This window comes from Dermacentor albipictus, chromosome 10, assembly GCF_038994185.2.
Source record: "Dermacentor albipictus isolate Rhodes 1998 colony chromosome 10, USDA_Dalb.pri_finalv2, whole genome shotgun sequence".
NCBI classification, from domain to species: domain Eukaryota; kingdom Metazoa; phylum Arthropoda; class Arachnida; order Ixodida; family Ixodidae; genus Dermacentor; species Dermacentor albipictus.
Window position 1 is genome coordinate 23,579,571 of NC_091830.1, and position 18,899 is coordinate 23,598,469.

Here is an 18,899-nt window from a genome sequence, read left to right on the forward strand (position 1 = left end):
AACGTGGTGGCCAAGTCAGTGTTTGAGTTGTTTAGAGCTTCCCTACAAAAGTCACTATAGGCTCCCAGAGGACGCTAGTGTCTGCTGAAGCATGATGGTTGAGCCAGCATTGCAATTAAGGGCATCAGGTGTCTCAAGACATGGCACAGATACATGAGCGGGATTGGCCACAGTCGAGATAATCGAAAGTGCTCCAACAAAAAAAAGTGAGGTAAAAAGCAAACAGTCAAAAACGAAGCATTAGACAACTGAAGCGCACCACAATTTTTTGAACGCCCTATCACCGACATGCAAAAACAATAACGGAGACCATGGTCGGATCGCTAGCAGCCTAGACTTCCTAACTCTACAGTGAACTTATCCTCCAACAGTCACTATAAACCCTTGATATGTGCTTAACTGACAGGCACCAAATGACAATATGTTTGGTGTTTTTAGTGCCAAACCCAGATTGTCAGTAGGAAATATGGGAAACATTCTGAGGAGGTACGGGTGGCAAGAAAGAAAGAAATGGTTTATAGTTCACGGTTGTTTACAAAACAGCAGAGGTTAGTTATAGATGAACTAGCTGAAACTAGATGAAACTAAATATTTAGGTGCGGAACTCTACAACAGAATCTTGGTAACGTCACCCAGCATTGTCATAAAAGACATTTGCTCGTGCTGCAAGAAAATTTTACATGTCGAAAATGATCAGAGGAAAGCAGGCATTATTGATTACACTTTAGAAATAAAAGGTGTTTAAATCGGGATACTGTTATAGAAGAAAATGAGGAAGAACATATAAAACTGGTCGCATTAGTGGCGACGATGCGAGCGAGTCAGCGGTTTCATTTAAAAAGATTCCACCGTGTTCGGGCACCCAGAGAAAGCAGTCTTGAGACAAACGGTCTGAAACAAGTATAAAAACATATTGAGCAGGTGCGACCGATTGTTAGAAGTGAAATGGGGATGGACAAGCGCATCTGCCAAAATTATTACTTTAAATTTTTGAGCACCTAATTTTCTGATGGTGACGATAAGGGCCAGTACCCCTGCAAAAAAATATTGGGGGTGTAATCAGAAGGAGAACAGGAAGGCCAGTTAAGCTGATTGGAAAAAATACCAGTTGTTGCCTTCTCTAAACTTTGAGTAGCGTCCACAGAAATAAAGAAATGTACAGGAAAGTGACCAATACGATCTTGAAGCAGACATTCAAGTATAGGCTTCTAGTTTTGGGTGCTCATCGAAAATCAATTTACCCTTCAACAAATTTGCTCTTGGAGAAAGCAGATATGGTAGACTAACTTGAAGTTTTGATAACAGCGCCTGAGCAAAAATAACCCGAGGCTGACGATAACGCCTCCAACGTGTACTGAAAAATTAATCGGAAGAAGTGATGAAAACCGTTTGCAAACAGGATAGAGGTTCATCGTAAAGTTTCAGGAAAGTTAAGATAGTAATTTGATGGAAGTGACTCCAAAGGCAAACATAAAGTCAAGCTAAATAATAAATCAATGTTCGAAAACGCCTAAGGCATCATTATTATCGCGAGCAAAGCTTTACTAACCGAGAAACTGAGGTAAATGCAGCACACGATTTGTTGCTTGCCCGAGTCATTCAAGTACTAGACCGATGACGTAAGCATTCCTCATTTTAATTCGGTCACTAGTACTCAATTTCTAGTATTAGGAACATTATTTCATGGCACTATAAGAAGGAAGAATATGATACTCGTCCAGCTCTGTTCCATGTTGAGATATAAAGAACTCATCGACGTTACCCTTGACAACGACGCGGGCGGTCAAGAGGTTTCCTTTTCACTCGACCCGGCGCCACACGAGCTCTCGCATTTCAGTAGTTTCGTTATCGCGTAGTGCGGCTCTGGTTTTGCAGACTAACTAAACTCGCACAAACGTACCGCGGCAGAGAATTCCACGTCCATGTGATGTCGCGGTATACCCGAACAGTCCACGTCACTTGACCAAGAGCAGCAGCAGCGGCGAATCCAATGCGCTGTCCTAGCTCAGTTTCTACACAAACCGTAGCGCCATCTGTCGGGCGCCATTTTAGTCACCGACGATAGTAAAGGGCGGTGATGGCGTATCCAGCGTAACCACTCCCTCCCCTCGGGGGCGGGCGACTTGAATTGTGCTAGAGGTATGCTGACTCTTCAATCACGATTTCCTCTCAAACTAAGTCTTGGCCCGAAACGAGCACCTCGAGGTTTCTGGAAAGGTGTTTTGATAGTCCACGTTTACTTAATGTTTTCCTTGAGTGTCCCTTTGAATCTGGAATCACGCGGAATAATTCGTGCCTCCTGAGAAAGCACATTATTAGCCACAAATCTTGTCAGACCAAAACACAGACGCAGAACTTGCTTTTCCAGTATTCTTGGACGTTGTAGCTCGCATGCTGCACAAACCGATAAAAAGAACGATCACAGCCAAGTTTCAAAATGGGAAGCCTATGAATTATCGGTAACTTCATATTACGCGCATCTATGTTTTAGTGCTGAACCAGTGCTACAGCACAAGTGCATGTTCTCCTTTGCTAGCATTTGCTTCTGTCTGCTGCTGGTAGTTTTCCTGACCGTCATTTATCAATCATAAGCATCGGGTTGCAGTCATTGAGGAACCAGTGTGACGTGGCTTTGATTCCGCCTGCGTCAGATAAATTTGAATTATCTTTTTTTTGTAATTGTAGAGCGCGACATTCCCAGTGACATATAACTAGTTACCGAAGTTGGTGTGAAAGGCGTTTATTAAAGGGTGCAAAAGGCCTCTGGCGAATTCCCTCTGACACAAGCGGGCATCAAAGAGGTTCATTGAAGACCAGCATAGACCAAGTGGCACATACACAGTGCTCTAAATCGGCATCAAAGAGCTTTGTAAAACAGCAGTAACAACCTGGTCCTGCATCTATAGTGACCAATGCCGGCATAAGAGACGTTCCTTGAAGAGCGGTACCTACGTACACATTGCCAAATACTTAGTGACCCAAACGTGAGACCAGCTTGGTTTCGAACCATGTTCCTTTAGTACAGTAGCCCGATGCGCTGCCCATTCGACCACGGACTAGTCCTCTAGGTTGTTGGGAAACCATTGCAAAACAGCATACGTGCGTACGTACGTACACAGGTATGCGTACATACGTACGTATACGTATGTACGTACATACGTATGTATGTATGTATGTATACGTACGTACCTACATACATACATACATACATACATACATACATACGTATGTACGTACGTACATAATACATACATAATAATACATAATACATAATAATAATACATACATACATACATACATACATACATACATACATACATACATACATACATACATACATACATACATACATACATACATACATACATACATACATACATACATACATACATACATACATACATACATACATACATACATACATACATACATACATACATACATACATACATACATACATACATACATACATACATACATACATACATACATACATACATACATACATACATACATACATACATACATACATACATACATACATACATACATACATACATACATATAGGCCACGATATGCGCGTAAAATACAAGGACAATAGGCATGTGATGAACCTACAAACGTGGCCACGTGCCAGAATCTACTCTCTTGCTGAGTCGACTCCTCACTACTCAGAACTTCGACATGCTCACTTTGCTTCGTTTCGTTCCCCCAGTTCCCATGGCGCATACCCCATAGCGGGTACGTGCCATCAGTAAAGCAAAACGAAAAGATACGAGAGTGTCGAGGTTCCCAGCTGTGCCGAGGCATAACATCATGGGAGTAGCGCTTTCAGTGTCATCTCACAAGATAGCATTCCTCGTCATGACAGCATCGACCCTGCTGAGCATCGAGTTGTTTGCGCAGGAAGAAGAGACGCAAATCGTGACGTCAGAAGTGACGAGCCGGGCCACGCAAGTTCTGCCCACAACGGGTCGATTCTCTCTATGGCCAAGAGGCCGGTGAGCGATGGCATGTCGTAGGCTGGGCGGTCCGTCAGTTCCGCGGGAAACCTCTGGACACTGTCTCCTTCGTTCACTCGGTACCACGGACCTGTCAGCATTGGGCCCACTTACGCGCCACTTTTTTTTTTCGAAGATGCGGCCAGGACCTCCTTCAAGTGGACGGGCGTCTTTGTTGGTGAGCAGGATAACCCCCTGGTGGAACTCTGGACCAAGTTCGAGGCATACGCCACGGGAGACGTGGTGGAGCTTTCGTATAACGACTTCTTCTTTTCCACTGCCCACAAGTTTGTTCATGGCATGCGCTGGACAACCAAGTACTGTCCCAACGTGCGCACAATAGTCAAGATGGACACAAACGCCAGCGTTCAGTCGTTCGAGCTTCGGAAACATTTGAAATTGAACCTTTCAACGAAAAGTAACTCCATAAGGTGCTTTACATGCAGGGGGACTAAGGTAAGACGTAATCAAACCGGCAGGTCCTGCATCCCGAAGGACTAGCTCACTGATCGGCTCGTTCCATGCTCATGACGATGCACACAATGAGGACATTGTTAAGGGTTTCGTCTTCAACTATTAAAGGCGCATGTCATTGACGACGCCAACATGGCCGCAGACCTCGCCTTGTTCAACTACCTTGGACACGTGTAGCTCAGGTCTAGGGTGGACGGGTGGCTCATGGATAAGACGGAATTCATGATTCCGTCTTATGGTTCCGTTAAGGCTTTCACCACGAACTAACCACAATTACGCTATAATGCCTTATGTGCCAAGAGTTGATGTCTTTAAGCACTCTTTCATTGTCAAGACAATTGTTGAGTGGAATAACTTGAATTCTTGTGTGTTTCCGAGCAATAACCGGGTTGACTGTTTTGAAGAAAGTTTGACTGCATTCTTTGCGTGAACTTTGTGCTCTGTATTCCCATCCTGTAACAGCCCGGCAGGGCTCACAGTATTGGAAATAAATAAATAAATAAAATTACTGAGAGAGTGTGGTTCACGCAAGACCCCTCTGACTACGAAAACTCCGGTAGCCGCAGATCGCAGTGAGGATTGATGCTCGAGATGCATTTGATGGCGGCTCATACAGACAAGGTTTAAACTTCTCTTACCGACTTGCTGACAAGTTGTATGCGAACGCGATTTTCGCAAGACACACCCGGCCTTATTGGGTGGGTGGTACTTGCCATCATCGAGTGGTGTGTGATTCTCGTAGCGGCTCTGCCAATGGCAGCCAGGCCTTGTGCTTTGTGTGAGGGAGTTTGTGAGTGTAGTGATGAATCCGTACCCCAAAACATGTAAAGAACTGGAGCCCCTGGAGCGTCATTCCGAAACAATGTGGTTCTGCGATTACAAAATTTTAACGTTTCTGGCGATCGACGGCCCTATATAACCACACTGTTTGAAAAAGGTTTTTTTTTGTTTTTACACAGCAAATATCTTTAATGTGGTTTATCCCATGACTACTACATTTTAATAGCTTTTAACCTGACTTAAAGCGAGTTCGAATTAGACTGGCACTGAAAGCAGCCATAGTTGAAATCAGTACTGCATTTTGTCGCATAATACTTACACTTTTCTCGCGTAACATTGTTGCTAGGTTTGGGGGATGCATTAATTACGCCATAAAAGATTTCTGATAGAATGTTCGAGTTGCTGAAGAGAAAAAATAAAGAAAACAAGTAAAATAGCTGTAAACTGAGCTTGTCACGTAAAGTACCTTACAGTATCTTACGTGTTCATGTGTTCAAACAAAATGTAGCTTACAAACGCCCATTACATCTGTAACGAGGCTCTTGCAAGCCGGAAATTGAAATGTTGTTGACATTCAAACGCTAGCTAAACCTACGCTAGCTGAACAAATGGATAAAATGCTACCAGTCAATGGCGTAGTTAGCATCGTTTGCACAGACACAAAGCTTTTGTGACGGCCGCCCCGAAAGGCGGACCAATCACTGGAGACAAAACAGTGGCGCTTCGCCAATGCAGACGTTGTATCGGCTGCTATGCTCTCGTTTGAGCGCAAGTTTAGGCCGCCGTTGAACGGGATGCAAAGCACGTCATCCTCCGTACTACCTAGGCAAAGGCACATGTAGAATCAGGAATCTCCAGTAAGATGTTCCCCAGATTTCCCCTCTCTGGCGAATTTTCGGGTCCGGCAAAGGCGAGCAAGAAGTTGTCGTCGCTCGCAACGGCCCGGTCACGTGTTCATCGTGCCGCACATGCGTGATTGTCACGTGACGTGTACATACTATACTACTTTCTGAATGAGAATCTCACTAGCGAGTGAAGCGTTTGCCCTGCAACTTTCTCGTCTGAACCCTCTTGCCTGTGTTGGCATGCTTCAAATGAAATTCGGCGTGACTTCTCTCGCACCTAAGTGTAACAGCGTTCCACATAAAATTCGAAAGTGTGCAATGTCTTTCCACGTATCTTGCAATTAGGTGTGGAGCTCCGTCTCCATTTCGTTAAGTGGAAAATAAATACCAGCATTTCCCGCCTATACGTGAAGCTGTATATATATCATAAGAAGCCTAATAAAAATCGGGACCATCGGTTAACCCCCTCTCTTTTCGTTTATATATATATATATATACACAACCACTGCAAGCACATCCTTATAAAAGTGCTATATGTAGGCGCTGACGCAAGTTTCCTGCCTTGTCTCTCAAGCACTGGAAAACTAAGAAACATATAACGAAGCCTGTACATATAGCAAGCTTCCTCTGTCAGCGTTTTCTTTTCTCTCTCTCTGTTTTAACTCAGGCCCATACGGCGCAGTACCCAGCCGTTCCGGTTCGTTAGTGGCGTGGATGTGAAGAATGGGCGTCATTATTTACACGAACGCTGGGAAAAGCGCAGATCCTCTCCAGAGCTCAGCGGCGGGTCATTAAACGCGGAAACTAACGAACGCGTCGAGGGGAAAAAAAAGTATTACGGCGAAAACTGCAGAACGCGGAGGTTGCGCGGTGAAGGATACGATGGGACGAAGATAATGCTTTTGGGATGGCAGGGCGGACTGCCAGGGTTAGATAACTTTCCCGTTAGCACCTTTTTCTTTTGTACGTGTGCGTTTATTTCTTTTTCCCCGCTCTTCAAAGAAAAGGGTGTCGACTGGAATAAACGTGGAGCGCGTGTCTAGCATTCCTGGGCGAGCTTGGTCGATTAAGTGTTGTTTGCGCGAGAGCAAAAACACTTGGCGCCTTGGCTGAGGAAGACATCCGCCACTGAACTGTGCTGAAGAATACAACTTTAGCTCGGTGACGACAGATCATTGAAGGGAAGGGCTTTCACTGTTTAACAAACTGCACGAAATTTTCTTAACTTTAGAGCAGTCTTCGCAGTTGCGAACTTGGTGCCGTTTTAAACCCATCCTCATCGACCTTACCTGCTGGGACGACTTCCATAAGCCACTTCGGTGCTTCCGAAATAGGGCTTTTTTTTCCCCGTACCTTTCTTGAGAAATATGTAAAGTTTCGGTGTAGAAACTGCGCCGACGCACCCAGGGTGCCGCACGAAAAGCAATCGCCCGAATGCGCGCGCAACGACTCGTGTATGCAAATCAGGCACAGTTAGGCGGCCTTTACCGGCTTTAGTGATTTTGTAGGGCTTATTGCTGCACTAGCTGGTGAATTCTCACATAGGCAATAAGCACGAGGTCGCAGGTGGGACGAACACGAAACAAATGCATTGTCGGTTCTTACCTACATGCACGTGTGTCTGCGAGAGAGAGAGAGAGAGAGAGGGAGAGAGGGAGGGAGAGAGGTAGTCGGCGTGTGGTGGTGGGGTAGGGGGGTTAGGGTGTGAGTGTTTTCGTGTGCACTTGTGCAAGTAATCACGAGCGGCTGAGCGCCGAACATTTAGAATACGGGTCAATACCTTTATTCAGTTCATTGTCGAACGAGGGTGCTTCGGCTGGAAAGATCAAAACTGGGAACGGCGCCGAACCTGCAGGCATTTAACGTTATCTGAAGTCGTTCTCCGACGTATATCGCTGGGCGAAATACAAAACATGACATGAAACCTGCGCTCTTCCCGCTTTCCCTCAAAAACATTGTAGCGTGCACAGAAAAAAAAATAATGCACTTGGGTCAGTGGAAATACAGGAATCAAGCTTTTAATCAACGAATAGCGCTCCGTGTAGCAATGCTTAGATACCAGTCACGTTAGCAGATAAAATTAATAGACGAGTCGCCGCCTGAAGAGCACTTAAGAAAATGGTCGAGAACAGCACGGTGATAACGAAGCAAACACTTCTTGAAAATTGTTTACTGCACAAAATACAAAAATTCATGCGAGGAACTGTAACGTGTACGTCATTCAAGAAAAGAACAAAAGACTTGAAAGGACACATAATTTCTGCGAAAAAAAAAAGTGCACTTCTAATAGTGAAATGCGTATAGCAATCAAAACGCTAATGTCATCGTTTCTTGCGGGTCATCATCGGCGTCTTCAAGGCTAAATTAGGCAGATGCGGACCACAGCCCTCAGTTTAATTTCTTCTTCTTTTATTTGCTTTTTGGTTTTTGCTATTTTTGGCTGGAAGGAGCAGCGAAAAAATTGTGGCCGCCGACTTCGCATTAATTGCTTCTGGAAATGCAATCGTTCGGAGTTACATACCGAGCGACCGTTAAAACCGCAACCGCCACAGCGACCGGCGTATCGCAATGCCTGGAGGCGTCATTTTACGCCCCAAGGCCGCGTTCTCACTGCGCTTGGAAACGCGTCTTGCTTGCCCCGTAACGCTGACATTGCTGCCGGTTTTATTGAAGTGCACTCCGGCCTTGATAAAACTTGCATCTCTTGTTCCGGTATCACGCTTTGCCGTAACGCAGAGACCGGTATGCGTTGGCAATCGAAAAAAAAAAAACCTTTCCAGGGCAATAGCGATACGTTATTGTTTTTTATTCTGCGAATTATAAATACTTGCTCGGTAGAGACACAGAAAAACAAAGAAGGCCATAAAAGCTGCCTGCTTCCAATTCCCGGATTCGTGGAGCCCAAATTTCATCCTAACAAACCTCGTCCAAACGAACGTTGGATGCGTTCGTTTAAACGTGGCTTGGAAAACTGGCATTTCAAATCCGCTGAAATGAGCCGCCCAATTAATATTTTTCTAATGATACGTAGTAATCTAGACTTTGACCGTAAGCTGGGAGAGCATAACGCGCTGATTTATGGAAAGTACAACGTCGTGGAGAATAGTTTATCAGAAAAAGATCTGGGGTAAGGGGGGGTCTTCTTACGAGAAATGGACCAGCGATATTTATTTTTTATTTATTTAGTCATACTGTTAACCCTCACTTGAGGGTCGTTACAGGGAGGGTCAGTAATAGATAGAACAAATATTGAAGATCATTTGTAGTAGAACATTTGTAATACATAGAACATTTGTAGAAAAAAATTACCGACGATTACGTTACTTCCTAATGCGAAATTTGAGCGCAGCAAATAAGCTGTTTCACCTTTTCGATAGATTGAGGCAAAGAAATCGAGCAACACATGCATGCGCTATCACAGAAATTTTTTTTTTATTTTTCACACGTATTCCTTTAACAAAGACTCCACTAACAGTTCTTGACAGTCATGAAGGAAGCTTTGTGGTCGGAGAAATAGACTGATATATGTTCGACTTGGTACACCAATGCTTGATTCTCAAAGACGAGATCTATACAAGTGCCTCGCGAGGTTGTCACAGCCGTGGGACGCGTTACGAGCGAGAGGAACGGGATGTTCTCCCGCATAACTGTTAGGAAATTGCTGTTTGTCTTTATGTCAACATTAAAGTCCCCCACTACTAACATCGGTGTGGATCGATGGACGGTTAATGCGAGTTGCAGGAAGTGCACGACGTCTTTCGTGAGTGCGGTAGGGGCGAAGTAGGCAGCTACTACCAGCAAGCCGTTGGGCAACTTTGCGGCGCACAGTTCGCCAACTTCAAAGTTCGAGCCGGCGCTTTGACAACCGGAGACTCGCAGGAAGGGGTGGGAGGGGAGCGGCGTGTACACCCAGCGGCAAACGATGGGGGCAGAAGCGCGTGCAGCAAGCGGACAACACGATAAAGGGAGGAGGGAAGAGATAGCAGCGACTGACTGATGCCGCTGACGCCGATAGTGAGTCAACCCCAGCTGCGGAGTTGGTTTCAGGGACAACGCCGCCGATGCCGACACAAACAATATGATACCCTCGCTTCCGCAGCGCTAAGAACCAGGGGGGGGGGGGACCCTTTCCTCCTCTTTCTGCATGGTGGCGACGGTGTTCTATGCAGTCACGTTATCTTGACTCTCTAGCGGCGTCAGCGGCATCCAGCGGTATCAGTCGGTCGCTGCTAGCGCTGGGGGGATGAAAGGGGGGCGGAGCTGGTTACGAGGCCGACGACAACGCCGACGCGAAACCCAGGAACGGACGCCAAAGAGCTGCGCTCTAAAAGAACGCACAGCTACATGCAAGGACAAATATAAGCTATACAGTGTGAGCGAAATACTTGTCAAGGCCAACCTCAAAATCACTCATAGCATTTTTTTGTACCACATCATTCGGTAATTCATTCCGCATTTTAATAGCGTCAGGAAAGAAAATATTTAATATCGAACACTCCCGTTTCGTGTGACGGGGTGCTGAGGCAGTTAGGTGCCACGCAGACTCTCGCTGTAGCGCGGTATGTACACCCTAAAAAGAGTTTATACCTTCGTGAGTGTATAATGGGTGTTTGGTTGTTCCCCGGCTAACACCCTCCCGCTTAACGGGTAACATGAAATGGTTGGCGAGGAACAATGAGGTTTTCTTCTATGACTACTTTTCGGGGCAAGTTTATGACAGCTGCGACAGGCGACAGCAAAAGTGCATTAAATAAGCTTTCAGAGCTGTCGCTCTCCAATTCTCTAGCCAGAAATTTATATTCGCCCGAAGTGGTCAGAATTATTACGCAGTTTTCAACTGTGTATTTTCTCACGACACGTGTGGCTTAAGAGCTCGCTGTCAAGAGCAATAAAAAAAATCATAGACCAAAAGTCAGGGCTTTGCGCTTGCGTCAAGGAAAAGCCCTTAAGAGTAACATTTTTTTAGAATTTATAGTCGATGAGCTCGACAACTCGCAGATTTCGCAAGATGCTTTGTTGGGCAAGTTGGTGTATTGATGCGTTGTAGAGGAGCGCTGAAAGTGTGAGAGAAGGGAGGAGGGAGGGAGAAGTGTTCCACTAGTAGTATAGAAAGTTGAAGGTAGTATTAGTAGGAGAAAGAGGACATTAGTAGAAAGTGGACTTGGCGCTACAAGTAGTGCCAAGTCAGTGCCAAGTACAATATATATATATATATATGTATATATATATATATATATATATATATATATATATATATATATATATATATATATATATATATATATATATATGTATATATATATATATATATATATATATAGTCATATAATGAGAAGCCAACAAACACTGACGCCGCCGCGGTAGCTCAATTGGTAGAGCATCGCACGCGACATGCGAAGGTTGTGGGTTCGGTTCCCACCTGCGGCAAGTTGTTTTTTCATCCACTTTAATTTCCATTAATTTATCATTACTTTATTTCATTTATTAAGCACATGCAATTTCCCCTATGTTGTACTTGGTGTCAGTGTTTGTTGGCTTCTCATTATATGACTAATAAATATCGGGTCCCTCGGTTAACCCCCTTTCCTCTCGCTTATTACATAACGAGGGTCTCGAATCCGGCAACATTGATGCCTTCAGGTAGCATATGTGGGTTTATTGACCAATTGCCTTCACCTGTAAAGATCACGTTCTCGTGACGCCTGCGGCAAAAAAGACGTTCCACGTCCGCCGCCATGGTCTGTGAGTGGGGGCACTGGCTAACACTCCCAGGGTTCTACTAGTACACATAAATACCCAAGAAAGTCGATGGGGAAACGCCGCCGCGGTAGCTCAATTGGTAGAGCATCGCACGCGACATGCGAAGGTTGTGGGTTCGGTTCCCACCTGCGGCAAGTTGTTTTTTCATCCACTTTAATTTCCATTAATTTATCATTACTTTATTTCATTTATTAAGCACATGCAATTTCCCCTATGTTGTACTTGGTGTCAGTGTTTGTTGGCTTCTCATTATATGACTAATAAATATCGGGTCCCTCGGTTAACCCCCTTTCCTCTCGCTTATTACATAACGAGGGTCTCGAATCCGGCAACATTGATGCCTTCAGGTAGCATATGTGGGTTTATTGACCAATTGCCTTCACCTGTAAAGATCACGTTCTCGTGACGCCTGCGGCAAAAAAGACGTTCCACGTCCGCCGCCATGGTCTGTGAGTGGGGGCACTGGCTAACACTCCCAGGGTTCTACTAGTACACATAAATACCCAAGAAAGTCGATGGGGAAACGCCGCCGCGGTAGCTCAATTGGTAGAGCATCGCATGCGACATGCGAAGGTTGTGGGTTCGGTTCCCACCTGCGGCAAGTTGTTTTTTCATCCACTTTAATTTCCATTAATTTATCATTACTTTATTTCATTTATTAAGCACATGCAATTTCCCCTATGTTGTACTTGGTGTCAGTGTTTGTTGGCTTCTCATTATATGACTAATAAATATCGGGTCCCTCGGTTAACCCCCTTTCCTCTCGCTTATTACTTAACGAGGGTCTCGAATCCGGCAACATTGATGCCTTCAGGTAGCATATGTGGGTTTATTGACCAATTGCCTTCACCTGTAAAGATCACGTTCTCGTGACGCCTGCGGCAAAAAAGACGTTCCACGTCCGCCGCCATGGTCTGTGAGTGGGGGCACTGGGTAACACTCCCAGGGTTCTACTAGTACACATAAATACCCAAGAAAGTCGATGGGGAAACGCCGCCGCGGTAGCTCAATTGGTAGAGCATCGCACGCGACATGCGAAGGTTGTGGGTTCGGTTCCCACCTGCGGCAAGTTGTTTTTTCATCCACTTTAATTTCCATTAATTTATCATTACTTTATTTCATTTATTAAGCACATGCAATTTCCCCTATGTTGTACTTGGTGTCAGTGTTTGTTGGCTTCTCATTATATGACTAATAAATATCGGGTCCCTCGGTTAACCCCCTTTCCTCTCGCATATATATATATATATATATATATATATACATATATATATATATATATATATATATATATATATATATATATAATATATGTAATATATGTCCCTCGGTTAACCCCCTTTCCTCTCGCATATATATATATATATATATATATATATATATATATATATATATATATATATATAATATATGTAAACGAGAAGAAAGGGGGTTAACCAAGGGACCCGATAATTATTAGTCACATAATTAGAAGCCAACAAACACTGACACAAAGTACAACATAGGGGAAATTGCATGTGCTTAATAAATGAAATAAAGTAATGATAAATTAATGGAAATTAAAGTGGATGAAAAAACAACTTGCCGCAGGTGGGAACCGAACCCACAACCTTCGCATGTCGCGTGCGATGCTCTACCAATTGAGCTACCGCGGCGGCGTTTCCCCATCCACTTTCTTGGGTATTTATGTGTACTAGTAGAACCCTGGGAGTGTTAGCCAGCGCCCCCACACACAGACCTTGGCGGCGGACGTGGAACGTCTTTTTTGCCGCAGGCGTCACGAGAACGTGATCTTTTCGGGTGAAGGCAACTGGTCAATAAACCCACATATGCTACCTGAAGGCATCAATGTTGCCGGATTCGAGACCCTCGTTAAGTAATAAACGAGAAGAAAGGGGGTTAACCAAGGGACCCGATAATTATTAGTCATATAATGAGAAGCCAACAAACACTGACACCAAGTACAACATAGGGGAAATTGCATGAAAAACATGACATGACATGACATACATGACATGACATACATGACATGACATGACATAGGTGAAATGCATGGTTCTACTAGTACACATAAATACCCAAGAAAGTGGATGGGGAAACGCCGCCGCGGTAGCTCAATTGGTTGTACGGTAGCTAATTGGTTGTTGGATGTTGTACTTGGTGTCAGTGTTTGTTGGCTTCTCATTATATGACTATATATATATATATATATATATATTGAGGTTCATGGTTTCATTGAGTGACACAGTACAGAGGCAGCCAGTCATCGTTCCTAAAGAGACGAATTCTTTTCTGCAGTGATATGAGGCCTAGAAACGGTACTGCACTAATTTTGCGAGAAGTAGCAAGTCACGCAAGAAATAATAATGGAGTCCATCTTCACGCAAGATGTGCGTGAGGAATGTCATGGGAAAGGGAAATACGGTGAGTCGACATTCGCGCAGCATTTTTTATACCGCGAAGGACGAAGAATGAAATGTCTCAAAACCAAAAAAAAAAGATTTTACGACCGCGTATACATTGCGTATCAGCTAACGTGAGCGCGCATACAGTGAAGCGCGCCGCAGGGGTGTCGCTACAGGAGGGAATGCTGTCGACGAGTTCAACGAAACACAAACTGAGATGTAATCGAGAAAAAGCGTGCGCTGAATTTATTTGGCTGCCTGACATTGTTAAGCGTGCGTATAAACCTAAGTGCAGGAGCTTTTCCTTTGTTCTTCTCTCTCCTTCTTTTTTTTAGCGTTCTGCTAACGTCAGAAAGCGGGCAACGTGGCCGATAATCAAACTTACGACCTAGGGCTCATGGCAAGATGGCCATACCACTAGTCTACCAACCGCGAATGCGTTCATAGTGTTGGGGCGTAAACGAGTGCTTAAACTAAGCGAAACATTCGGCTAATTAGCCCGAAGGGAACAGCACTGAAATAGGTGTAGCGAGGTTTAAGCGTTCCGCTTGAACTTCTCGTACGGCATTCTAACTGTATACGCGGGGTGCCACGTAACCGGACGCAGCACGCGAGGCAGCTCCTGCTGCGGAGAAGGAACATCACCCTGCCAGCTACCAGGCGTCTCACACTGCCGGCGCGGTGCGCGAGGAACTCCGCCAGTGGCGCTTCTGCAGCCGCACATCGATGGTGCCCGGGATGAGACCGACGGGAAAACGTCAGCGTCGGTCAGCGTCGGTCAGCGTCAAGTGAAACAAAAACTCTATGAGCACTTTGCTGAGCTAAAGTGTGATAGGCGAAAGCCTGTCTATGACTGCCTCTGTTGCTGTTGTCTGAACTGTTCTGCGAACGGACGCCGCCGTGGCCGCGAGCATGTGATGCAATCACAGCCATATGGCTGCAAGGTTTGTCGCCGACGTGCGCGCACCCCAACGCGCATGTCCGCGCTCTCCCACGCGCCCACTCGCACAACGCTATTGGCTGCTGTTTCTGGTGCTCTTTCTCTCCCCCTGCTTTCATTCCCTACCACCTGTGCAGCGCGGTTGAGGTGTCCTCTGCTGAGAGACAGTTACTGCGCTGCACTTTACCCCAACCTTTCCTTCCCATCATCAAGAATCTCCTTCTCTCTCTCTCTCTCTCCTTGCTCCCCTCGCCGGTGATCACGGCGTTCCTGCGTCCACCACGAAATGCACCCGGACACTCATGAGCCACTAAAGACTTACGCCTTAATATTGCGTAAGGTTAACTTCGCGTTCCCTGTCCGTTCCGCTGAGGGCGGAACGGACACACTCAGGCTCTCAGTAGGAACGCTAGCCTGCTTTGGCGCATGCGCAGAGCTCTCGCACCGGCAGCGGAAGGCCGAACGCTGCCCTGGCGACGCTACGGAGGCCATTGAGCGGAACGTTGAGGCTGCGTCCACCTTGCCTCCCCGCTTTTGCCGCTAAACACACTCCGCATCTCTCGGAGACCCTCTAACACCCTGAACAGGAAGGAAGGAAGGAAGGAAGGAAAAAGTGGAGAAGGAAAGGCAGGGAGGTTAACCAGTTTAGATTAACTGGTTTGCTACCCTACACATGGGAGAGGGATGGGGGAGATTAAAGATAGGGAAAGGGGAGAGGGAGAGAGAGCACATAGCACAGCACACACACATCGTCCGTTGGAGTCCATCAATCTGATGGTACGTGACATCACTCTGACAGCCGCTTGTCCAATCCCGTCTCTTTCAAAAACCGAAGTAGTCCCTTTGTCGCCTTCACCTGCGATGCCTTCTGTCGGCGGCATGTGAACCGGACAGGAGAAGGGAACAGGAGAAGCGCATGCTTCTTGTATAAGTGGACAGCGCGATGACCACGACGCTATCGGCGACAGCATTACCGCACCTCGAGCGTCCACATAATGTCTATCGCAACAAAAAGTTTTGGACTCCAGGAAGTACATTCCACGAGCGCGGATCGGATTCTCTCAATTGGATAAAGTGCAGACAGGCCTGCAATCGGGTCCTGAAACCGCAGGACGATACGCACGCTACTACCCGTGAAAATTGTGGTACGGTTCGCGAGAGGCTTCGCCACAACTTCATTGCACGATGGTGCGCGGCAACTTCTGCAGTAGTCGTTTACTCAAGGTCCGCTTTCATAGATCAACACTGACGACAAGCGCGCGGATGCAGACGCACTGTTTGCCGAGCGGGTCGTTCCCCGCCCGACAAACAGTGGCGTCACAACAAGAGAGGCAATCTTTGTCATCACTTTCTTCATTTATCATATTTACTTCTCCCTGTCGAACGAAGAGAAATGACGCAGCGGAAACGTTATCAGCACATACGTCTCTCCGCAGCGACCAATCTACGTAATATTCTGACATAAGAGAAGCGAAACCGATCGCATTTTCTCAGTTGGTTGGCGCCGCGCGTCGGTCAGTGTTGTAACACGGCGCTGGAATCGAGTTTGCCGTGATACGGCCAAGTAGCGGCGACATGCATCCGCATTTGTGTGGCGAGCGGCCGCTCTAATTTTCTGAGTGATGCTACAAGCCGACTTGCAAGCATGGAGAGGCGTTTTACCTTCCCCTGCTTCATTAGGTTAACTGGATGGATTAATTACCAATTACTTAACGGTGAACTCTCATTGGGTAAGCTTCAAGGGGACCCCATGAAACAGTTCGATAAACTGAATATTCACTAGAATATGAAACTGCATAGGGCACGGCAGACATCGAGTCAAAAGTGCGATATGTAACTTATGGAGTTGTGAAAATCAATACATACGGAGTGCGTAATAGTTACGTTGCTTCCTATCTCAGTTTGAAAAAAAAAATTATATTTTCAGCTGCACTGGTGTTCCTAAAGCGCAAGAAGTAGCCAAGCTGTCCAGAGAGTCTGTTTTGTGCACTTTAGCTGGCGCAGCTTGTTGCTGAGACACGAAGTCTCGCAACTTTTTATGGCATGCTACAGCGTCGGCTAGAGATACAGGATTTGAATCTGCCTCTGCGATGGCATCCTCCTCTTCACCCTTTTCTCCTTTGGGACGAACACTGGAAGCAGTTTCCAGATCTGATGGTTCAGGACAGGTAGCAAGCTCACTCCCACACTGCACACAGTCTTCAAACGAAGTGTTGCTCTCAACATCAAGCTAGTGACAGACTTCTGTCCACATGCCGGTACCGATCACCTCATTGCGCTGTTCCTCTTGCTCACTTTCATCACACATGGGGGAAAGGCAGGATTTATGCCAACCCACCGTGGTTGCTCAGTGGCTATGGTGTTGGGCTGCTGAGCACGAGGTCGCGGGACCGAATCCCGGCCACGGCGGCCGAATTTCGATGGGGGCGAAATGCGAAAACACCCGTGTACTTAGATTTAGGTGCACGTTAAAGAACCCCAGGTAGTCGAAATTTCCGGAGTCCTCCACTACGGCGTGCCTCATAATCAGAAAGTGGTTTTGGCACGTAAAACCCCATAATTTAATTTTTTTTATGGATTTATGCCAGCATTTTCTCATTGTAGCTGGCGTTACGCCGATGGAAGGGCGATTTGGGGATGGCGAGCATAGGCTACGCCAGTGCTGCAGAGCGCTAAATTTCTTTCGACTGATTTCAAAGATGAGCCCGAGTCCACTGATCAAGTTCATTAAACTGAAATATTCGCTATTGAGAAATTTATTTAGCGGAAAGATTTTTTGCACCGAATACATAGGAAAACCGCCGGATTTGCTCTCAACAGTTCGTTATTCTGAAATGTTCAATAAACTGACCTTCGTAGAACTGAGCGTTTACTATATTATGCGTTGCTATTTCCAGCTTGAATGCGGTACAGACGGACGAGACGAAGGAATGGGACACAAGAGAGCCTGCGATATGGCAAAGGTAAGAGAAATTGTCCTTGTCTCCGTAACACGGTCGTCACTATGGTTTCCATTTCGCTATGAAAAAAAAACCAACTTCCCAATCTCTTTCCTCGTCACGTACGTGTCACGTATTCTGTAACCTCCGATGCCTCAGGGGTGCGTTTACCAACGTCATTCTCCAATGGTCTCATTGTGGAGGAAACATTCTGCAGACAGCGTTTTGTTTTTCGCATGCATCGTCCACTGGGTCCTGTCATTGCGTTGGAAAAGAGGCCGACACCTACCAACTCCAGAAACAGTTGACTACGGAGTCAATGAACTGGAACCATGCTTTGGTGCATATTGTGCTTGCATTAAAATTAAATTATGCGGTTTTACGTGCCAAAACCACTTTGTGATTATGAGACACGCCGTAGTGGCTGACTCCATAAATTTCGACCCCCTTGGGTTCTTTAACGTGCGCCTAAATATGAGTACACCGGTGTTTTCGCAGTTCGCCCCCATCGAAAGGCGGCCGCCGTGGCCGGGATTCGATTCCGCGACCTCGTGCTCAGCAGCCCAACACCATAGCCACTGAGCAACCATGGCGCGTGATTGTGCTTGAATACACAACATAAAGAGTTTCGCAAGTTGAAGCGAAGCGGTTTTCGAGTGCAATGGCTCCGATGAATGCCAGCGGCTGCAATGAATAAAGCTTACACCATCAGCAAGGTCTGAGAATCGGTGTTCACGACATCGAAAGACATTAG

The 18,899-nt window shown here is 45.9% G+C and overlaps 2 protein-coding genes across 3 annotated transcripts in view; one reads left to right on the forward strand and one right to left on the reverse strand.

Annotated features, from left to right (window-relative positions):
* The window catches only part of B9d2 (B9 domain-containing protein 2), a 969,675-nt gene that overhangs the window by 652,759 nt on the left and 298,017 nt on the right, over positions 1 to 18,899 (forward strand). Inside the window, exon 11 of the mRNA XM_070527020.1 lies at positions 18,104 to 18,169. Within this exon, the coding sequence (XP_070383121.1) occupies positions 18,104 to 18,169 (66 nt within the window). The remainder of the gene's footprint in view (positions 1 to 18,103; positions 18,170 to 18,899) is intronic.
* The window catches only part of ktub (Tub domain-containing protein ktub), a 122,080-nt gene that overhangs the window by 50,710 nt on the left and 52,471 nt on the right, over positions 1 to 18,899 (reverse strand). The window lies entirely within an intron of this gene.